Source organism: Habropoda laboriosa, unplaced genomic scaffold (genome assembly GCF_001263275.1).
Source record: "Habropoda laboriosa isolate 0110345459 unplaced genomic scaffold, ASM126327v1 scaffold105, whole genome shotgun sequence".
Lineage (NCBI taxonomy): Eukaryota > Metazoa > Arthropoda > Insecta > Hymenoptera > Apidae > Habropoda > Habropoda laboriosa.
Window position 1 is genome coordinate 390,279 of NW_017100206.1, and position 23,742 is coordinate 414,020.

Below are 23,742 nucleotides of genomic sequence, written 5' to 3' on the forward strand. Positions count from 1 at the left end.
GTTACTGACGATTTGTCAACAACAACAGTAGCCAGGTTCGTCAAGCCTCTAACGATACCTTGACCAATCGGCTACATTGTCATCGGAATGAATTCAGTCAAACAGACGATATACACCGAGATTCTACTAATTCCAACGCAAGCTTGACAGAACACGTACCAGTTTAGTGCTAATCTTGAACTTCTTCTGTTCGATGGATTTGTACAGATAATCCTTTCGTTCCTTTTCACTGTCGATCGAATGAAGACCGTCGGGATCCCAGTATCCAGTTTGAACACTCTCCCCCGCTCTCACGTCCATGATTCGTATTTTCGAGTAGAAACGACGGCCGTTCTCGTCGAACATCATCGGTCCTGTGATTTTTCCTTCTTTCGACAGCTAAAGGATCAGGCTCACGTTCAATTAAATTCGATCCTTCGTTAAAGAGTGATTATTGTGTCTTTTCTGTGTGAAGTGTTAGCAGGTGTTCGGAACGATTGTGAAAATTTGATTTTTCGACAAAGATCGAACGTAGCTGGTAACTTTAGGCGCGTTTAATTCGAGGAATTGGAAAGTTCGCGGGATTTAAGTGGCGAGAAGAGTAGACGAGGCCTTTACCTCGCGCATCAGGTTGGTAATGTTGGGACCTGCGCTGTATTTCTCTGCATCTTCACAAGAGAGCGGTACCGGGTCAATAGTTACAGGCTCCTTGCTGTCCTTGTTCCTTGCGTTCAAGGCCTCCAACGCGTTGTACACGAGGAAGACGGAATCGTAGAGAACAGCCGATTCCACCTTGGCGAAATGAAAATTGACGAATATTCAGATTTACGTTTAATTCACCATCTGTTCAGCTATTTCACCGTGAATCCTCGATAGGAGGCTACAATTTTTAATTAAAATAATCAAAGAAGGAGAGCGACAGAACTTTTTTCATTGAAAGCACTCGCGGTTCTTTTTAATTATCCTTTATTTTTCGTAATTAACGAAACCTCGATACTTGAGTAATTTGAAGAAAGAAGTCACTGTTAAAAAAAATTACACCAACCATGGCGCAGTGGTTTGCTAATTCAGAGTGCAAGAATAACGCAACTTGCAACTCGTAATTTAAAATAATCACCAAGGAGCAACGGTTACGTCTAATTTCTTGAAACAGCGAGAACAAAAGGTGAACGTCTTGCAACACCGACAAAAAAAAAAGAAAAAAGAAGAACCACAGCGGTATTATACACTGTAACGTTGTAGTTCAACAATGCCTCGAGAAACGAGGCGGCACGCTTACACTTAGAGCGTACCATTGTAACGAGAAATGAAACATTAAACCGTCCAATCTGGCGAAATTATAAAACAACACGCTTAATCGTTGCAGAAGGGGGTTTTGCATACAGGAAGAGAGAGGGAAACGTAACGATATTGCTCGCGTGTACCACGGGCTCTCTATACGCGATACAAAGCGAATCGGCGGCGGGCTAATGAAACGAAAATTAAGGCAGCCCGTCAGCTGCTCGTAAGTACTGTGTCGCGGGTAGATTTTACGGCAAACGGTCCTCGACCCTTGTGTTGCACCCTCGAAACGGAGCATCTACCGGTGCTCCATTATCCCGCGGGGTTAATGAAGTAATTATCTGAAATTTTGGCGTTCGGTCAACTCTCCCGCCAGACGATGCTTCGATGATTTTAAAAAGGTCGCGATGGAAAGGTACTGATCATGTGTGAAACTGTTCCCTCAAGTATTTCAGAGGGATTTTTCATTTGGGAAAAAATTAGGGGTTCATCTCGAGGCCTTAATGGCTCGTTAACTAATACTCGAAAAAGTGTAACTTTTAAAAATTATTTTTTTTCACTCTTCATGTTGAGCTATCATTTCTATTTTACAGCGAGAATGTAGGTCACAGCGTTGCAAATAAATGGGAAACATAAAATTTAGTAGAAAATAAAATTGATCATTTTTGTGGCACGTCAAGTTGAGAAAAATGTGAGCGTTGTTGGTGAATTAATTAATGTTTTTTCTAGTTTCTGATAAAATTTTCATTTTACGAATAACATGATAAATTATATTCGATTTTGTTATGTATTCTGAGATGATTTTCTTGAAGTAGAAGTCTTTAGGAGGATTGCTTATTAATTCATTCATAGAAGTATGTAGTAATTGCTAGCTGAGCCATAAGATTCTACCATGTCGGAGAAACATATTTAGAAGCCAGGTTCAAAGCTGTTTAACGCACAGAAGATGTCAGTTCTCAGAAATCATCTTACACTCAACGTTCATCACGCTCAACACTCGCTCGAATTGAAATACTAAAATTGAATAGCAAAAACATCGACGTCAGCTGCGCCCAATTACGAAGGAAACAGTCAGATAAGAAAATCGCTAGAGTGAATTTTTTCTGAAAACTAAATTGCTTAGAAGTACGAGAAAAAGTTCGGATAGAGGGTAAATTTTTTGTACTTACCCAATTAGTTCCTTCCACGTCGTTCTCCCGCAAGCTGAATCCAGTGATATTAGTCGTGGTTCCATTTCGCACATCTGAAATTGGCACTTTCGTCGAGTCCTGTGATTCGTGCAAAAATTTCTGTTAAAAGAAACTATATTTACAATAAGAGATAAACAAAAAAGAAACGCCCCAAAGTGATGATCGTCGATTTTGATCAAACTTTGGTATATGGTAGATCTAAAAAAAATTTTTTTTATATCGTCTGAACTACAAAAAGAGATTATAAACTTCGAGACTAAAATTTATTCCCGTACACCTGAATCAAAGGAAATCAGAGCAAATAATTCCACCTATCTGCACGTTAATTCACGTTAAACGAAGTCGAAAATTCACCGCTAGCCGTTCGTTCGAACTTATCGGGAATAATTCGAAAAATTATCGATCATCGGTCGCGGTCCAATTCTACCTGGCTCAAGATCCAAGCGAAGCTTTCCAACTGTGCGTCATCTATTTGCGACGCTTCTTCGAATCCACGCTGGCCTCCGAAAAAGCGATTCGTCACTGTATGTATGCGAGTCTGAACGGGGTCGACCCTATTCGACGAGCAGCAACCTCCGCGCCGGCAGCCGTGAAACTTGGAATCTTAAGCGGACGAGCGTTTGAAGGGTCGTTCGCCTTGCTTCCCCGTTGTCTCGGTGCAACAAGCGGGAAATAACTTCGAAACTCCGCGCTAACGATAAGAAGTGTATCTGCAAACGGAGGCCAGACGGAACGCGGAAGTGCGCGCAAGTGATCTTTTGTTGACCGACTGCTTTTCCTCGAATCATTTTTGCACGAAACGTCAGGAAATTGCACGTCTTTCGGGCGTTTTTTCAGTTCTGGACTTCAATCTTCGAAAAGTTTCTGTTAGATTGCTTTGGTATTGCGGTAATTGAATCTGGAGATTGAAATAGGAAGTAGCAGCCCTTCTTCGGAATAATTTTCTTAATTAACAGTTTTGGATATTGAAGAAAAGTGATGAAAATTGGATTCTAAAGCCCCACGAAGGGCATTCTAACTTTGCTCGAAAAGTAAAGAAAACTTGAGGCTCTGAGTATTTCAAAATACTCTGAAAAGTGAAAAATTGGTAGATAGGATAGCTTGAAATTAAAAGTTAAAAACAAATTTAAAAATTAAAATGAAAAGAAAGCAGCGTACAAGAAAAGTCTCTATTCAACTCTACAAAACTTCGAAAAATGAATACACCGTTAAAAACCAGGACAGAAGTTCAAGATCCATACATTCCCCTCGCCAACCAACTACACCACCGGCAAAAACTTTGGAATCATCTGCCAATTTACATCAATATTCGCTACTAATTCTTCATTGATTTGAAATTGATGTGGAGATCAATAGCACTTTATCTCGTTTCGATTGATTTGAACGATAGAAGATTCGTTAAAAGATTATTATAAATGCCAACTTTTTTTTTTAAGAATTTTGGTGCAACTCGCAATGCATGTGATTCCAAAGATTTGGCCGGTAGTGTGTGTATCACGTTATATCATCTTGTTACGAAGTGCAATAAACTTTCAGCGACTAATTGTGCGCCTCCTGTTACCGTCCTCAAAGCAATCTCCAACTACGAAGCCGTTAAAGTTACCGAGCCAATCTTTCTATAACCTCGAATCGGCAATTTTAAACAGTTGAGAATTACACACGTTGGAAGTGAAACTATCGGTTGAAATCCATCAAGTCAGATCTGACATGGGACAAACATGTCGTTACCTAACTACATTTTCCGGGTACCGTGTATTTCCACTCGAACTGTAATTACGACATATTTGCTGATTCGGAAAGGTCGACCTCGTGGAGGGCGAGGAGAGACGTTCAGGGTTATCGAAATGGCGGCATCAGGGCTGTAGGAAGGAACGATGACGTTGACGTGGGTCCACCCCGTGTCTCGAGTCGGTTCAACCAGACGCCTTCCACGAATTTCTCGACAGTCCGGACAAATATAGATGCATCGTGAAATTTCTCACGAATTCATACGACACGGCACCCCGCCTCTTTTCCCTCCTGCCCTTTCGCCACGTGTGTACACAGACGAATTTCGTTATTTGCAAACGACGGAGAGGGGCGTTCGAACAACATCCGCCGAAATGTCGCCCGCGATCAAAGAGGTTCTTCTTCAGATTGACGTTATAACGCGACGATTTAAGAGGCGAAAGGGAATTTTGTTTGCTTCTTCGACAGGTAGTTTTCTCTTGAAATTTGGTTTGGTCGAGCTGACGCGGAAGTCTTTTTAGTGTTTTCGAATGAGGCGATAGTGAATTGGTTCTGTGGTTGGTCTCTTGTTTGATGATAAAATAGAAACGAAGGGTTCCAAAGCACAATTTTTCAAGTATCGAGGGAAGTACTTGGGATAAAAATAAGAAACAAAATGTTTTGCCCTTGTGGAGAGCTAGTAGTTGAATTTTTCTCGTCCGTCACAGTGTCAAAACAGTTAATAGCTGTGAAAGAAAATTATAAACCAAAGGGTGAACTTTAAATATAATACCAGATCGTGCAAAGAAAAAAGTGTCCTCCTTCAAGTATCAAGAGAAGTACTTGGAACAGAAGAAAATATATTTTTCTTCTTGCACAGAGCTAGTAGTTGAACTTTTCTCGTCCAATTAACAGCTGTAAAAAAAAAAAAAAATGATAAACCAAGGGGTGAACAATTATTCTCCGCTGATTTGTAATCCTAGGGAATTTGTAATAAAGGTACACAAGTAAAAGAGTGTCTTGAATCACAGCTACCAAACAGGGACACTATAAACTCCCAAGAACGGCAAGAAGAATTCTCAACATCACCTTACACCGTGACAAATCGAGATAATCTCTCAATCTCGTCACGCGGCACCCCCAAAATCCCGACAATCACAGCTAAAAGAAACGAACCATCCCACCATCTAAAAACTTCCACCGACTGAGAGATACTCTGGCCCCCATAAATCATCCTGCGAAAATAGCACCCTAAGAACACGAACACAACCCCCACGTTCGTCGCGCAACATTTTCCACCGTTTCGAAACGCAACGTCCTTCCTCCCTTTTTTCCACTCGAACTCACCCGTAAATCGCGCGAGTTCGCAACTTTCACTGAAACCTCGCATTGTCTTCGCGTACAACACGCGCGTCACGACGCGGACAAAGAGGAGGAGAGACGGTTCCCTCTACGTGTCGCTCGAAGGACGTCGAGCGTTGTTCCGCTTTGAAACAAAAAAAGAAAAGACTAAGAAGAAGGAAAGGTGAAGGGGGGAAAAAAGGAGAAGGAACGATACGCCTCGCGCGAAATCCCTGGACGCGTCGCGAACGTCGTTATTTATGGAGGTATTGTTACGTGCTCGCTGGTAATGCGTCATAAAAAGCGGATTCCGGGGGCGGTGGCGAGGCGAAGGAATGTTCAGGTGGCACGCCATTACCGGCGTATCGTTGAAAACAATTACTCGCAGCAATTTATGGGACCGTTTAATAAAAAGCCCGGCAATTGTAACCCGGCTAATGCAGTTACTACGCCGGGGGTGAACGTGACCGCGATGCGTTCCGCGGATTTATTAATGAAATTCTCTTGGAAAAGCAACCGCCAGGAAAACCCGGTTACCTCTGCTGGCTGTCCACCGGTGACGAGAACATTTTTAAGCGCGACGATTTCTGGCGGGAAGCGAGAGTTTCGCGGAACCATCGAAGGTTTGGACGGTTGACGAATGAACGAGGGAACGAAAACAGCTGAACAGTGGGAATTTCGGAAATTTGATGTGAGATTCTTCGGTGAATGTTTCTGGAAGGCCAATGGAAGTAATTGGAGAAAATGATTTTAGCTCTTTAGAAGATAGTTAACGAGTGAATGTCGTAAGAGCTGAAAAGTGGGAATTTTGGAAATTTGACGTGAGATTCTTTAGTAAATTTTCTGGAAGACCAGTGAAAGTAATTTTAGCTTTTTAGTACATAATCGATCGAATGCGGTAACAGTTGAAAAGTGGAAATTTAAAGAATGCGATACGAGTTTCTTTTTATCGAATTGTTTGGAAGACAAGTCGAAGTAGTTGAACACGATCGCAGCTTTTGGATATTGAGTAAGTTCGTTCTAAGGCATGTTTAGACTTTCACGTGAAGTTTCTAACTCCTATACTAAGTCGCAGAGGCGTGTTCAATAAATTTAACGTATTACTGCTTTTGCAGAATTATGTGGAAAAGTTGTACCGGTGTTGCGAGGTCTACTTCTGCAAGTATGTTCACTTAGTCTCGACGTTCAATCTCATAAATATCTCTCTGTTGTCTGAGCTTTATTACCTCCAGCAGAGAATGTACGTTAAACGTGAACAGGTGAATTTCCCGAAATAACTTCGTCCCTCTTTTTTTTTTTCTTTTTTTTTGAGAAAAACCAATCCACCAGACGTGCAAAATCAATTTTGAGTTCGTTGCGCTTGTAAAAGGATAAACGCAAAGTGCCTTTGCGTTCGTATCGTTCGAAACCCTCTTTTTTTTACATTCTACAACTTCTCGAAAAATAAACTTGCAACCACAGAAAAAAACATCCGGTGTCACCACTAACTTCAACATTCATAAGACATCTTTCATCTGACATTCATTCGCGACATCTTTTATCGCTAAATGAATTATCAAATTTAAAAAAAAAATGGAGACATGGTCTAGAAAAAAAAAATGAAATAACTTTGGAACGAAACCTCTGTCCAAATTTCATTCACGAAAGGACTAATTAACGCCACGCAGCTACCTTCCTCGATTAACAGAACCTGGTCGGTCGTAAAGAGGGGGAATGGTTGCAAGTTCCCCGGACAAAATCTACGCATATAAAGTAGAATGTGGCGTAATACCAGGTAAGTAATTAAGAAATTACAGTAGTCCGCTAGCAGCTTGACCTCCTTCGCTTGATAGAGCACTTCGACGATGTTATTCGGCTCAACGTCCACGATCAAGTTGCAGATGGATAGAGCGCGAATCTCCTTCAGGATTGGCCGATAATCCATCCCTTCGCTGAGCCTTCTTATCGTGATTATGCTGTCCTTCTTTCGCCTAAGAGACAGCGCTTTTTGGAGCCGCGACAGGCCGTCGTCGTTTTGGTAGATAGCCGCGAAAGTGGTCCACTTCATGGACTCGACCACGTCTGCGATCGCCTGGGTACAAAAATTTCCCGTGCTTTTCATTCGTGAAACGAACCATTCTCGACTTCAGTTTCGGCTTCGGTGTCTTATCTTTAACGAACTTCATTTCGAAACTCCTTTCTCGTTACGCTATTAACGATTGCGGTAATGCGACATTGTTGAAGTTGAACGGAGAGTCGTTAGGATCTACATAGTTACAATGTTATTCCCAGGACAGTTTTTTTTTTACAATTATCTTGCATAATTGAAGTTTGGAACGAGGTAAGTGCGACGTCGTCTTAGTATTTATACAAACAACTTTGTAACTTCCCTTTTTTTAACCAAGAAAGGGTTAATTGGAGCTAGATCTCTTCGTAATATAATTTTCAAGCGAGTGTACATAAATGTAGTAGTATTAAGTACACCAAATGCAATATTGTAATGCATAATTGGGGTCAAAAATGAGGTAAGTCCGATGTAATTTCAATATTCATAAAACAACCTCACCTCTTCGTTTTACCCAAAACGGCGTTAACTGAAGCTAGATCTTCGCACAATAGAATTTTCAAGTAACGCAAACGCAATAATAAAAGCGACCGACTATAACTGCACCAGGAGCAATGCTCATTTACATTTATTCTTTCTACTAAAGAAGCCGGGCGTGTTTTAGGAAAATAGGAAAAGAAGAACTGGATGTCGTTCTCTGTGTTTTCTCTACCCGCAGATTCACATACGGAATATAATACGAGAAATAGAAAAGCTCAAATGTAATTGCACCCTGAACATCCAAGTGTCGCGAGAGCTTCGAGTAATTTTAACCTTGTATTCTAATTACCATTAAACCGCGGTGCCTTAATTACCGTCTCGGTTCGAGATGAGAAAAAGCTTCGGCCGGTAAGTTCGTATATCATTCGGAGCCGCGTAATTGAGACGTGAAACAGTTTCCCCCGCGATTTCGCTTCTGATCTCTGCTCCACGTTTGGAATAGCACGTATAAAGTGAGATACATACAGGTTGATTCTATCGCCGAGTTATCATAAGGGAGAACCTGTGTAAAAAAGATCGAAGAAACCTGGGTAATCGGTTCTAAAGCACTGCGGTTATCTCGTTACTCGTCCTGCACCAGATGTTCCCTATTTTACGTCGGTTATTTCAACGGCAAACATCATCGAACCACGTTATAACGTCCTTAAACGCGTTACACTCCGAACGTTTAAACACACCCCAGGGTTATTCAGGTTTTTACAACTGGGAACGCGATGAATTCGCGCGAAGATTAACAGAACCTGGTCGGTCGTAAAGAGGGGGAATGGTTGCAAGTTCCCCGGACAAAATCTACGCATATAAAGTAGAATGTGGCGTAATACCAGGTAAGTAATTAAGAAATTACAGTAGTCCGCTAGCAGCTTGACCTCCTTCGCTTGATAGAGCACTTCGACGATGTTATTCGGCTCAACGTCCACGATCAAGTTGCAGATGGATAGAGCGCGAATCTCCTTCAGGATTGGCCGATAATCCATCCCTTCGCTGAGCCTTCTTATCGTGATTATGCTGTCCTTCTTTCGCCTAAGAGACAGCGCTTTTTGGAGCCGCGACAGGCCGTCGTCGTTTTGGTAGATAGCCGCGAAAGTGGTCCACTTCATGGACTCGACCACGTCTGCGATCGCCTGGGTACAAAAATTTCCCGTGCTTTTCATTCGTGAAACGAACCATTCTCGACTTCAGTTTCGGCTTCGGTGTCTTATCTTTAACGAACTTCATTTCGAAACTCCTTTCTCGTTACGCTATTAACGATTGCGGTAATGCGACATTGTTGAAGTTGAACGGAGAGTCGTTAGGATCTACATAGTTACAATGTTATTCCCAGGACAGTTTTTTTTTTACAATTATCTTGCATAATTGAAGTTTGGAACGAGGTAAGTGCGACGTCGTCTTAGTATTTATACAAACAACTTTGTAACTTCCCTTTTTTTAACCAAGAAAGGGTTAATTGGAGCTAGATCTCTTCGTAATATAATTTTCAAGCGAGTGTACATAAATGTAGTAGTATTAAGTACACCAAATGCAATATTGTAATGCATAATTGGGGTCAAAAATGAGGTAAGTCCGATGTAATTTCAATATTCATAAAACAACCTCACCTCTTCGTTTTATCCAAAACGGCGTTAACTGAAGCTAGATCTTCGCACAATAGAATTTTCAAGTAACGCAAACGCAATAATAAAAGCGACCGACTATAACTGCACCAGGAGCAATGCTCATTTACATTTATTCTTTCTACTAAAGAAGCCGGGCGTGTTTTAGGAAAATAGGAAAAGAAGAACTGGATGTCGTTCTCTGTGTTTTCTCTACCCGCAGATTCACATACGGAATATAATACGAGAAATAGAAAAGCTCAAATGTAATTGCACCCTGAACATCCAAGTGTCGCGAGAGCTTCGAGTAATTTTAACCTTGTATTCTAATTACCATTAAACCGCGGTGCCTTAATTACCGTCTCGGTTCGAGATGAGAAAAAGCTTCGGCCGGTAAGTTCGTATATCATTCGGAGCCGCGTAATTGAGACGTGAAACAGTTTCCCCCGCGATTTCGCTTCTGATCTCTGCTCCACGTTTGGAATAGCACGTATAAAGTGAGATACATACAGGTTGATTCTATCGCCGAGTTATCATAAGGGAGAACCTGTGTAAAAAAGATCGAAGAAACCTGGGTAATCGGTTCTAAAGCACTGCGGTTATCTCGTTACTCGTCCTGCACCAGATGTTCCCTATTTTACGTCGGTTATTTCAACGGCAAACATCATCGAACCACGTTATAACGTCCTTAAACGCGTTACACTCCGAACGTTTAAACACACCCCAGGGTTATTCAGGTTTTTACAACTGGGAACGCGATGAATTCGCGCGAAACGCCGTTCCCGCGAATAAACAAGGGGAAAATGAAAATATCATTACCGCAATTGATAAATGTCTTTATCGCGTATTGCACGACAATATTTTATTTATACACCTCTCGATATAGCGTTGCCCCGGGTTAATTGGCAACTAAACCGTGAATCTTACGCGTGAAATGATTCGTTTCGTGCCGCGATATTCGCGCTCGAATTGGTAAAATAAATCGTCTTTTCTCCCGGAACAGGCGAACGTAGGATTTTCGAGACTGATTTTCATTTGGGAAAAATTGTGTCCGGTGTTCGTCGGGTGAATCGGTCGAAACTGACGATACAGGGAGAAAATTCTCCGATACAGGGAGAAAATTCTCGCGTTTTCTTCGCGTGCATCGGCAACGTGAATGAAAAAAAAGGGGGGAAAGTACGGAGAGGGAGGATCGCGTGAAAATAACAAGTGACACGAAAGCGAGACTAGGATGCGAGGGAATATTGAAATATTTTTACGTAGTGTCGCGGGCGGTGCGAAAGAATTTTTTGATAAAACCGCGGATCGGGAGCAGACGGGAAGAACAGGAGTCGAAAAGAGGACGAGCGTGCAAATTGTCGCGTATTGAACGTTCGAATTTTCGCGGTCGAAATGACACGTTTGATATTCCCCCGAAAAAAATGTCAAATTCGCGGTTTTAATTGTTTCCGGCGTTTCGAGTACGTATATAACGATAATACTGATAATAACAACGATAATAATACCGCAGTAATATCGTGTGACATAATATTGACTACACGTTGAGGCAATTTTGATTTACAATTGCAATTCGTATAATAAAATATTGTCAAGCACAAATTACGTATAACGTCGGTGGTTCGGAACCCACCGTAAACAGTAGGTCCCCGGCTAATGACCAACAGCAGTCGATGCCGGTAAATTCAAAACAACAACAACGTATAACGTTTGAACGTGTTTCATCCCGAAAGAGTATTATAATAATTCATAGCTGGCTGGAACGTGTGCAGCCATTCTTGTAAGGATAACTGAATTACACTGGAATTTTTTGGTAAATCTTTTTTCTTTCAGTGATACAGCTTAGGCGCTCTTCATTTTAACAATAGGATTACGTGTGTCAAATTGACGCGTGAACGAAAGCGCAGATTTTCTTTAAAAAACAACATATACACTATTAACTTATAAATGAAACTATGTGATATCATATATTAATATAAAATTTATAACAAGCATATGTGGTAGGAAAGAAATGTAAACGGTTTCTGCAATGTTCCTCGTGAAATTCGAAATGCGTCAAAATGGCGCGTCCCGTAAACCCAGTGTTACTATTCTAATCAGAATGTCATTTTTAACGAGCATCGAAAGTCCCTTTAACGGATCGACGATAGCATTAATTGCCCCGTTTTTCCTCCCTTCCACACTTTATACGTCCAATACCAACCGCATTTCCTTTATATCCTCGTATAACCGTTTCTTCCCCTAGCCTTTGTTCCTGCTTAATTCACGTTCGTCGTAAAGCCTCGGTCATATTTTCGCAATCATATTTCTGGATCGAATGGCCAAAACACATCGGTCGTTCCAATTACCATAAAAAATTTTACGGACCTCACACATACAGAACATACACGGACGCAACGAAAGTTTTAATCGCGACGATAAAGGTCGGAAACGAGGAATAATTCTTTACACCCGGCAGTGCTCGATTCGTCGACGATTTTAATTAGACTTAACCGAGGCACCGTTCGATTCGTATCAGCGTATTTCGTTTGTTTCCCCCGTGGCCGTCCGTTAAAAAGGCCAGTAGAATAAAAACTGATCCGGCGTCGTTAGCCCAAGTTCGGTCTTTGATCGCGCTCATTAGCCGCGACTAGCCGGTTTAATGCGCCTGCTACTTCAAGCCCCGCTCGATTTGCCTCGTTAAACGAGTAATTTAAAATGCATCGGAACGCCAGCCATTGCACAGCCACCGTCGCATTACCCGACGTCTACTCTCCTACTTCTTCTTTCTCCTTCAACAACCTCTTCGTTGGGTTCTTTCGCGCCTGTGCTCGACTTTCGCGCCGCGAGTAAAAGTGTCGCGTCCACGTGTAGGCATACACAGGTGTGTTCGCGCGTCGACGATCAATTAGCTCGGTGTAATTAATTCCACCACCACGACGATACGGTGCATAAATATTTGCCAATGTGCAGTTACGTTCGCGATGTTTAATTAGTGACGGAAGTTCATGCGACGCCACTTTACAGTTGGTTGCTCGAGATTTGAGAGCGGAGAGGAGCGATGAGAGAAACGAAGATCGTGTTCTTTTCTTGATTCCATTTGGTGGGAATTTTGCCGAATTTTGGTCGATGTGGATTGTGGAAGGGTATGGTGTTTCGTAATTGCGGGAACAGAGCGATGAAATTGGAGGCTTTGGTTAATTTGAGAGTGAAGAGAGAAATGGGGGAGATTCGATGGGAATTCTGTCAATTTTTGGTCGATGAAGATAGTGGAAAGGTATGGTGTTTTATAGTTGTGGAAAAAGAGCGATGGAACTGGAGGATTTAATCAAAGATGGACTTATACTTGAAGAAATTTGCAGGCAGAGCTTTTATCTGCAACTTTTCCACCCCGAAGCAATGATTTGCTATGGAAACAGGTACATGCATATTGGCTCCAAATAGTGGAAAATAGAAATTAGACGAGAAATTAGCGTGAAAAAATAATTCATGTCAGTAACAAACGACGAAGAGCGAATTGCTCATTTGTACACCTAATTTTTACTCTGTACAAACAAGTCTCAGGTAAATATCTCGACTAAAACCGCGATTCTACATAGGAAAGCAAATAATTAAAGGTTCCAGCTTACTTTCAAGAGGACAATCCAATCTTGGCTTACCTTGGAAACCGTGTCGCTGTCAGGAAACACGTTAATGGTCATCGGTTTCGGGTTCTTGGGCTCCTGGTTCGCCTGCACCTCCTCGTTCTGCCGCCAGAAGTAGTCGATGTGCGGTACGTCGAAACGCGCTGCGATGCTCGCGACAATTCCATGAGTGTACGGACTCGAAGGGCCGAAGATTGCCGCCACACCCTCGTCCATGAGCTCGCAGGCTGCAACGTTAAAGCCTGTTACCCCCAGTTTGCCAGTTCGGCAAATTGCATCGTGCTAAGTGCGCAAACGAAGCGTCCTCGAGATTGGCTGTGGGACGAAGACGGCCACGTAAGCTGTTATACGACGAAATCTCGACCTGTGGCAACTACAGAACACAGTCGAGATTGCACATATACAGCCCGTGGCCCGAAAAATTAGGGTCTTCTACGTCCTTCGTATTTTCAGTCAAATTTAAAGGCTCGAACGTAATTGCATATTAATAATATTTGTTTCCCCCCTTTGCTTTGATTTTTCTTTAGACCACCTTTGTATGTATTTACAAGCGCTTTAAGTACTCTCCAGACATTGTCAATTGCATTCATACCTTTAATTTTGAATTTGAATTTTGATTTTCTTTAATTTCGACTGGTCTGGCAGACTGATCTTACGGAACGGGCCGTAACGGTTGAGATCGCCTTCGTTTCGGGTTGGTTAAAGGCGTAAAATTCCAGAAATGTGTTTGATGCTGTTTTATTAAATGTTTAGTTCGAACGGGTGTCGTTCTAGGTGTATGATTTTACACTATCTGTCGACCTTGTGCGGGTACGTCGGTTTTATACTAGTTTTGGCACCTTGCTGGAGTCGAGCGTCGCTTCATAGGTTTTTCCCGACTTTGCTCCCTTCCTACCCGTGGCGGTTGCTTGGCGTTATGGTTTGTAATTATAAAGGTGTTTGGTTATGATAATAATAATATCTAATAAGAATGTTAATAATAATATAATAATAGTACCTAATCTAACCTGATCTAACAAAGCAGAAAGACAGTATTCGTAACTTCCATATATCGTCAAACCACGAAAGACGTTGAAAACTCTGAGTACTCCTAATTTTTCCGCCAGGAGCCGTACACGCGGTATTTCGATAAATTTTATCTTCCACCGAGAAGACAAAAAAAAAATCAATCTTTTCTACCACTCCCCTATTCACGTAACTGTGTCAAACAATCTGAATTTCAGATGAAAGTTAACCAGCGTTCTCCCTGTCCCTCGATCATCGATAAAAAGCAATGGTACTCGAAGCACGATCGCGCGGAAAGTAATCTTGCTCGAAGCCTAGGGGACGCGAAAAGCAGAGGAACCATTTAAATATCGGAGTTGCGTCGCGAGGCAAAGATGTTCAATTACGCTTTATTATCCGAAGTCAGCCAGCAATCGTTCCTCCCGCGACAACGATTTCACGCGAAAATCCACGTCTATCGGATTCGAGAAGTTCACCGTTGTAATTCTCGATCGCGAGGAAATCACAGAAACGGATCCTCCCTTCTTTCTTTTCTTTCTATCTCCCGCCCCCGTGGGATAATTGACTACTCTCGTGTCGCGTTTCCTTTACAAATTCAACGGAACACGACCAAGTTTCTCACGATCGAGAAAGACTCCCCGTATCTCTCTGTCCTCTCGTTAATTGGTTCATTAGCAGTTTTAATCCTTCTTGGCCGTGTTGATTTTGCCTCGCGAGCATCTCTCTACGCTCAACTGAAAATTACTCGTAACGGTATATATCTATAGATGTATATTGAATACTCATACAAACCGGCTGCGGCGGTCTTGAAGCTGTCGGTATTAACCTCTACCTGCTTTACGATGGGCTGAAGCTCGAATGCGGGCGCGACGTGCTCGAATCTCGCCTCGTACACCGCCTTTAGAAACGCAGCCATGTGCTCCTCGTCGCCTGCATGGAAGATTGCGCCTGACAACAATGGCAAAACGTGACGTATTATTCGGCCATCTCTCTTATCGGGAACTTTTTCCCGATTCTTCCGCGAATATTCCACGATAATTTCGCGAATACTCGGGCATGTGTTTACAGGCACCGTTCGATAGAATCGTCTGTTACGGTAAAACGCTAACTTTCGCGTTCCCCTTGTAATTGGATTCGAAACGAAAGCGTAAGAATTAAGCGGAGAGTCGGAGGGATGAAATTTCTAGACGTTTCTAGCTGCTTGAACGTTGGATAGGTATGGGGTGTCGGTGAAACGAGATGCCTCAGAGGTAAGTTCTGACGTTTAACGATCACCCGGGTTTCTGGGAAGTTAAGGTGCGAGTTTGTAGTCTGTTTTGCTTCACGGTGGATATAAAGCGAGAATCTTGTTACGTGTCCAAAGGGTGTTCGTTCCTACAAGTGTTCTCCGGTAAAGATTGTAAGGAGAAACCAAGCGGAAGGATTGTATTGTAATTTCAGTTGTAATACAAACGAATTTGAAAACGTAGCTTTTTCCGCCGGGTGGAGAGTTGATATTTTTTTATAATTGCTCCGCGGGGATGAAATTGTAGCCAGAGGTAGACCAAGGAGTATAGGATGATGTAAAGGGTAATTAAAAAAATGCAATTACACGGTATTGTAACTCGAGCCACGCCTCTAATTCGATTTTCAGCCGTGCGCCCGTGTATCCGATACCCGACGATTACGAAGTTTCCAAGTGGATGCGATGGACGTCGATAACAATTCAATCAAAGGCAGAGCAGTCGACGCACGTCAGAATGATCAATGCAAATCGAAGAACAATCAGGTTGATTGTTTCGTGAAAGGGATGCTAGATCTGCATCCTGTAATTATTACCGGTATTACAGATTCTCTCGTTGATCTCTGAAATCGTAATCCAGCGAAAATACTTTTTCCCCCCAAACAACTATACCAGAAATCAATCAGAGTTTCTATAAAAAAAAAAAAGAAGAAAATCTACGGTAAAAAGTACCGTTACGTTAAAGAAATTATTATCTCATTTCCACTGGTAAAATCGTCGGTTGAGAAAGATTGAACTTCTATCGGTCGCGTTACACCTATAATAAAAAGGGCAGTCGACACGGCGATCGAAGAGCAAACAGAACGATCGAGACCGCCAGGGAACGATTTAACACGAATTAGTCGAAGCTCTTGAGCGGTCCGTCCGGATAAATTCAAACTTCTGTTTCTTTTATCGCCGTTCGCCCGCACGTCGTTGGATTTCCACCGGAAGAAAGCGATTTCACCGGCGAGAAATTGTCCAATCTCGCCGAAGCTTCTGCCTTCCTTCGCGATCTAGGCCAATCTTTCGGTGGCACGCTCGAGCGAGTTCGAAAGTCGTCGTCTTCGTCGTCGCCGTCGCCGTCGATACGTTCACGAGAAGCCAGCCGATCTTTCGCTCGTGTTTCGTTCAACGGGAATTCGTTCGCGTCGCCGCGAAACGAGCCTGCGTTTCACGCTGCCGGAATTTAATTAGAAACGTCGACGTCGGCGTAGAACGTCCCCGGGGGTTGGGGACGCTTTAGGTGGCTGTAACTTGTGATCGAATCTAAATGGAGGGAGTTTGATTTTTCTTCGTTCAAGTCAGCGATAATTTCGTGCAAGTTCGAAAGAAAAGCTCGTGTGAAACGTGAAATGGTGTTACAGAGATGTACACGTTGGTTTTGCTCAGCGATTAGCAACCTTTCTTTACAAAAGGGCAAAATGGAAAATTCAATAGTTACGACGCTACTTTTTTTTATTATATTATGTACATCAGACCTTTCGAAAATTATTTTGTAGGTTTATACATTGTTCTGTTAAAAATTTTCACCAAGTTTTTGGCAAATAGATAAATTTCACTAAACAGATTAAACATTTTTCACTTTAGGCGACTAAAGTGGGTCGCAAAAACAACTTTGTTAGATTGTAGATAAATATAATAAAAATTTTATTATTTCCTTTTATACCAAATTATCGAGTGTTAATTGTTGACTGCTGCACACAACAGTGTTTAAAGGGTCAGGTGTAAAAGCTAGTATTTTACAAAAAAAGAAAACACGATACGCTATCATTTTTAACTCGATAAACCTGTTTTTATTCTGTTTCAACAAACCGAACACAGGAAATTTTTTCCCGAACGCAATGAAACAAAGGAATCCCAACAAACGCGTTTAACTTACAAAACATCGAAACATAGTCGCGATTATTCGACAGTCCCGCAGGTTGGATCCTGGCAAATCGCACGAAACGATGATTTTAACGCTGTAAAATTCCGGGGCGTTGCCGCGTAAATCGTATTAAAAATATTACGCGACCTGCGAGGCGAAAGTGGAATCAACGGGAAATTTCCTGGTAAAAAAAAAAAAGCACGGGGTAGTTTTTACGATTCAATTCGCGAGGTGTTCAGTTAGATGTGTTCTATATTAAAAGCAGGATTGTAATATTGAATTCCGGATCACGCGAGAGCTCCGCGTCATGTGTTCATCGGCGGACAATCGAGGGGAGAAATCAATCGTTCGTGTTTCACCGATTCTATAACAACCTCGCGCATAAACGCGTGAAAAACATTCACGATCGAGTATAGAAAGGGAGGGGAAAAAAAGCGTAGAATTCGAAGAAAAACGCGCCGCGACACGTGAAACATTCCGATTTTTCCAATCAAACGTCAAATCGAAACGTTGGAAAAGCTTGCGTGTACCAGTCGATAAATTTCGTTTCACCGAACATTCCCGAGTGAAACGAATTTATTATGCTCGTTCTTTATTCCATCATTCGCTGCTTCGTTACGATTCCGCCATCGGGGGATCCGATTGAAATTCTGCACGTCCCCGATAGTCGCGTTGTTAGTCGAAAGTAATTACACAGGTTCGATGAATTAAAAATTCACCTTTATTTCCTCTCGTATCTCACAATTAACACGGACACTTTTCTCTAATTACTCGCTAATAATATGCAGCTCGGATTATAAAGGTACGATATGAAATACGCGCGACCCAAGCACACGCGTTGGCAATTTTCCGAAAATGTTTCACCCGGAAAACGTTTAACGAAGGATAGACTTTTCCGCATATTTCATTCGTTAATACCCACGGTGACGTGTCGCGAGCATCCGCCAATGTTTTCCAGCTTTCTCGCGCAATTTTATGCAAATCCGTGGCGAATCGCGCGAAATCGCGAAGAATATCGATAACACGTTAACGGTGTGTACAATACATCGATCAAGCGTCGATCGAAACTCACGTCCCACGAGCATGCTCGAAATCTATCAACGTTAATAATCAACCGGATGTTTAATGCATATTTTACCGTTACTAATTATGCATACGTTCCGTAACCGTTCTTCCCGTGTAACGTTCGAGCTCCCGCGAGTTCGTAAGTTATACTTAGTAAGTCGTTCCGTAAGTTTTTGTCGAATTTTATAATTTACATCGATAATTTCCAAAGAACCTTTAAATTTGGTAAAAAGAAAAAAAGCGTAAGCGCCTTCTGATTCTGCAAGCTCGTCCTATTTTTTTTTAGGTAAGACTATTACGTCGTCGCTATAGAATTTCCTTGGATTTTCGTCGAAAAATTTGTCATTTTTGGCACGAACTTACGGGATGACATAATACAATAGGTGAACAGGATCGTGACACAGGACACGAAGATAATTTCAATCGTTCAGCAAACACAGTCACGGGCAGTGGTCAAACTTTGACTGACTGGCAGGCTACTGCATGTCGTGTTTCATATCGATACTTAGACACTGCCACATAATCTCCCGTCAACTGCGGTGACTCGACGCCTATGCGCCGGGATTACGTTGACAATAATGGCTTCTGATTGTCATGCAATCAATAAGAGGCCTGAATGCCAGGCTAGGAAGCAGCATGGTTTTATCAAGAGTCTTTAAGTCGAGATTCCATCGATTTTCAAATACGAGACGAGTCGAAAGCTCGATGGAAAATGCTTCGGGTGTAATACACAAATCTATATGCAGAATATCAAATATTCAATGACTACATTTTTGTACCCGGGAAAAATTGCTACGAAAATGGCCCGATTTTATTATTGATTCGTTGCATGCAAATTTTAGTTTTTACTTTTTGCTTTTTTTACTCGATTTTTGTAACATAAATATTTTGTAAATATAATACTTGACGGAGAGAGTACGTTCGACTAATTTTACGCCTTCCTAGCATCGTTCCCGTTGACTACTATGCTTCTTACACGTATACTTAACATGCATAGAAATCCCCCCCTGATGAATACTGATATTCAAAACAGGGCGCCTGTTCGTACCTTTTAAAAATCCCGCGCTACGTGACTTCGCGTAAGCGCGGACTAATTTTTATGGAGATTGCAGGTTTTACGAGAAGCACGACGAATCAAAAATGTGCTTGCCATTTGTCTCAATTTGTTAGGCGAACTTCGCGATTCTGAGACGCGTGGCCTCGTAAATTCGGCTTTGGTACATTGCTGCGTTACAAATTAACGAAAACGTCGTGTTTGTCCGTTAAACTCTTTCGGGTGCAAAAATTGAAGAAAAATTGTACCATCCTACTCGAAAGAGTTGACAAATGAAACTTCCACCGTATCAATAGAAGAAAAACACTATCATCCCCTAAATTCACGAGGAACGTGAAGAATAGTAAAATTCAAAGATTTTTCACAAAATTCGAATAATCAGTAGAGTAACTTTGCATAGAACAACAGCATAGAAGGCCACGCGTACGTTGCCTTGCTACTCGAAAGAGTTGACAAATTAAATTTCCACTGTACCAATAGAAAAAAAGAAACACCATTGTTCAATTCTGATACGTCGTCGAGAATCGATTGAAAATGTAGCGACTGTGTGATCGCCTGAACTTTTTGCTCTTAACCTTTTTTTGCGTTCTGGTTGTCTCGTTGACGCGTTGCCCCGGTCAGCCCTCGCATTTCCTCTTCAGTGGTCGCATTTGGGTCCCTTGACGGGGGTGAGTTTTGGGTGAGAGGCTCCCACTCACGTTCGGGTCTTGGTCACCGCCCAACGCCAACCACTCACCCTCGAGGAGAGGGTGTTTTGGGTGAGGTACGCGTCACCTGGGCTTATGGGACAAACCCAGGGTAACGGTACCGCTCGCTCGCGAGAACGTGCCTGAAGAGATGCACGAAGAAAACTCGAAATTCTCCGCTTTTATGAGAGGTTTGGAGCCCTCCTGACAATAAGGAATAATTAACGAACGAAAACATTAAACGCGTGTTCAAACCTTAATCTGAAAAATAGCAGAGAGTCGCGTCCGTATCGTAAACCTGGTCCAACTTAAGTATCCTTAACAACCATCATCCCCTAAATTCACGAGGAACGTGAAAAATATGTAAAAATGATTAAACAACATTAAAATTCAAAGATTTTTCACAAAATTCGAATAATCGGTCGAGTAACTTTGCACGGAACTATTACACAGAAGGCACGCGCTCGTTGCGTTAAACTCGTCGCTCCATTCTTCTTCCGCCGCCTCGACATTAACGCATCGTGCCAAATTCATTACTCTATTCCAACATTAACGTATCATCCGGGCTGTACAACGCGTTGTATATTCTTCCCGTGAACTGGTCGTTTCACCACACATTCTCCAATTAACCCCGTATTAACGCATCACGCTAAAGTCGCTCTTCCATCACGTCTTCTCGAATCCAGGCCGCCGACAGCGTCAATGCGTCACACGTGCTTCGTCACCGGCACCTACCACCGCAGCTTGATATTAATTTACCATAAAGTAAATGAAACGATACAGCGCAAACTGCCACGCCGTTAATTCGTTACAACGACACAGAAGTACGGCGTACGTCGAGAGAACGAGTCAATTAACGTTTATTCGCGATGGCGAGAGCCGACGACTATGAATGGGAAGAGTTCTGTGCGCAGATTCTGCTGCTCGTATCTCGTTGTAACGTGTTGCCGGTTGTTTCACGCGACCAGGATTGATCTAAACGTTGCCGACGCCGACAACGGAAGAAAGGAGAGGCGTATAAATCCAGATTTTCGTCGAAACCATCCACGACCGCGACACGACGTAACGAGGAAGCCACTTACCGGAGTTACGACAAACCTGAACTTACTGGAACGTCTTACCGCATCGGGAAATTGTTCTCCAGCAACGGTGGTCCACGAGGGAACTAGATATGTTCGAGGCGAATTGTAATTGTACCCCTATCGTGTATACGCGAGATAAGATACATTGCAGCCGGTTCCTTGGAACGAGTGAAACGGTATATCGCGTTTGAGTGGGAGATTTAGAGGATAAATGATTTCTTCCAGTAATGGGGAACACTTGTATATTTTGTATTCTCCAGAGGGAATATTTGTATGTATTTTGTTTTAATCGAATCGTGGCTTTTTGAAAGTGGTGAACCTCTTCAGAAACGATGTTTCTAAAATTAGAAAAAAATAAGCTAATTTTTCAAATTGACGTATATTTTGACAGATATTGGAATTTTCGAAAAAATTAAACCTACACATATGTATTAGCGTCTCTGAAAAGGTTAAGTGTAGTTTCAGCTAAGAATTGATTAATCGTCGATGAACTGGAAAATAGAGCAACGCACAGTAGGCTAATTAAATTAAACCACCTGGCAATTTTAAAGTTTGAAGGAAATACCTGAAAGTGCACTTCAGTCACTCTTATGAAAAATGTTCGCGTAATTATACTAGCTTTAACCGAATTTTTATTAAACTTAAAAAAAGAACTTTACAAATGTAGAAATCGAAGTAGACGCGTTAGAAGGTGATCGCGTTTCGACGCCAGAATTACTGCCAGTACGTGAAACGAAAAATATCGACACTTCACACCGGGTAATCAGCGGGTGCATAAAACATTTCGAGGCAAGGGGAATACGAAATGTCCCCATGAAACTTGCTCTCTCATTTTTTCCTCTTTCGATCGTAATCATAGACCGAGAGTGCTCGTATCTTTTTATCGTTTGTCCTGCGCTTCCTTTGATAAAAAAGAAGGACCGACGTCACGTCCTTGGAAAATGATTTCGAATGATTTACGACGGTTGCCGTTTCATGGTAAATTGAATTTTCCACGCCGGAGTCTATTTCGATGGGGAAAAATACCACCTCCACCAGGAGGATCCATATTTTACGGATTCGCGTTTAGTTCTACGCGTGCTCGACGACTCTCGGATACCCACTCGAACCGAACGTATCGTTCACCGTGATCGATCATTCGTCTTTCCTCTTTTTCTTCTCTCTCTCTACCGCCTTTTTATTCCACCGCTCTCCTCCACGGCTCGCCTTAATTCCATTACGATCGATCTAAAATCGTGAATCGCGTCGAACGCCGATTAATTTCGACATCGGATCAAACGGCGATATATCTCGACGGGACGTGAAGATATTTTCGTAATGACCGGGTAATAGAATTTCCACGAACCTCGTAGAAACTCACCACGGATAATTGAAACTGGTACGACCGATCGATCGTTCGCGAAGGATAATATCTCGATTCGTCCGAAATATATCTGTTTCGTTGGGCAAATGTCGCGCGCAATAATAAACAGGGAAATTCGTCTGGTTTTTTTTTTTTTTTGCCCCTCGGTTGATATCAATGTGTAATGATCGCGATAATCAAATTCACGGGGAAACGATAGAAAATCCGATTGGCCTCACGCGTCCCCGCGCGGTTTTAACGCATTAAAATGGAATATTTTTAACGCGTTAATGATAAATCTGCTCGGATACACGGTGAACCGTGGCAGCTTTAAAATTTCAATTTCTTTAACGCATTGTCCAGCGAATCAGGGATTCCTGTAAATATTTGACGACGTGAAATATGATTTGCATAATTTCCAGATATGATCGTCGAATAACTGAATTACGGACTGTGTTCGAGGCGCGCTGCGAGGATCGTGTACACCGAACGGATTAAATCGTCCATTTTTAATTGGTATATTAAGGTTAAATTTTTTTTATCGTTCCTTTAAACCGAACGTTGATCTCCCACAATTTACGAACTACATTTTTCATTCATAAATTTCACTGCCTCTATGAGACAAAGAGTACATCGAAAGCAGCAACAAAATTGAAAAATCTAAACACTTAAAAATTTATAAAACTTTTCACTCTTTGTGCCACAAAAATACAGAAATTTCGAGAAAAACTTGAAAGAATGGAAAGAGTTGTAAATACAAGAAACGGTAATTAAACAAAAGCAAAATTAAATTTCTACTTTTCAAAGAAGTTTCCTTCGCTTCGTTTCTCCAGCTGACCGGGGTTCTCGCGTGGAACTCTTCAAACAGCTCCCTCAAAAATCACAATATCCGTGGTCGGACACGGTTTTCATTTGTTCCACGGCAAGAGCAGTCTGTTCGCGAAACGAGCCGCGCGGCACCACGAAACTTTTCCATTGGAGGGCGCGCCGCGGCGCTTACAGGCGCCAGCGTAATCGAAAACGGAACGGCTGATCGATCTGCCCCCTTTGTCTTCGCTTCACTTTTGCCCCGGCGAAACTTTCATC

At 42.2% G+C, this 23,742-nt stretch overlaps 1 protein-coding gene across 4 annotated transcripts in view; it reads right to left on the bottom strand.

Moving 5' to 3' along the window:
* Positions 1–23,742, bottom strand: part of LOC108570594 (glutamate receptor ionotropic, kainate 1-like) — a 63,482-nt gene that overhangs the window by 5,562 nt on the left and 34,178 nt on the right. The window contains exons 3-8 of one of the 4 annotated variants that reach the window (XM_017932475.1): positions 15,089–15,244; positions 13,307–13,518; positions 8,904–9,203; positions 2,430–2,528; positions 598–771; positions 160–378 (exon numbers count right to left, since the gene is read on the bottom strand). In XM_017932475.1, coding sequence (XP_017787964.1) covers positions 160–378; positions 598–771; positions 2,430–2,528; positions 8,904–9,203; positions 13,307–13,518; positions 15,089–15,244 — 1,160 coding nt within the window. Of the gene's footprint in view, positions 1–159; positions 379–597; positions 772–2,429; positions 2,529–8,903; positions 9,204–13,306; positions 13,519–15,088; positions 15,245–23,742 lie in introns of those variants that run through there. The other 3 variants (XM_017932477.1, XM_017932476.1, XM_017932478.1) reach the window with 3 other exon arrangements.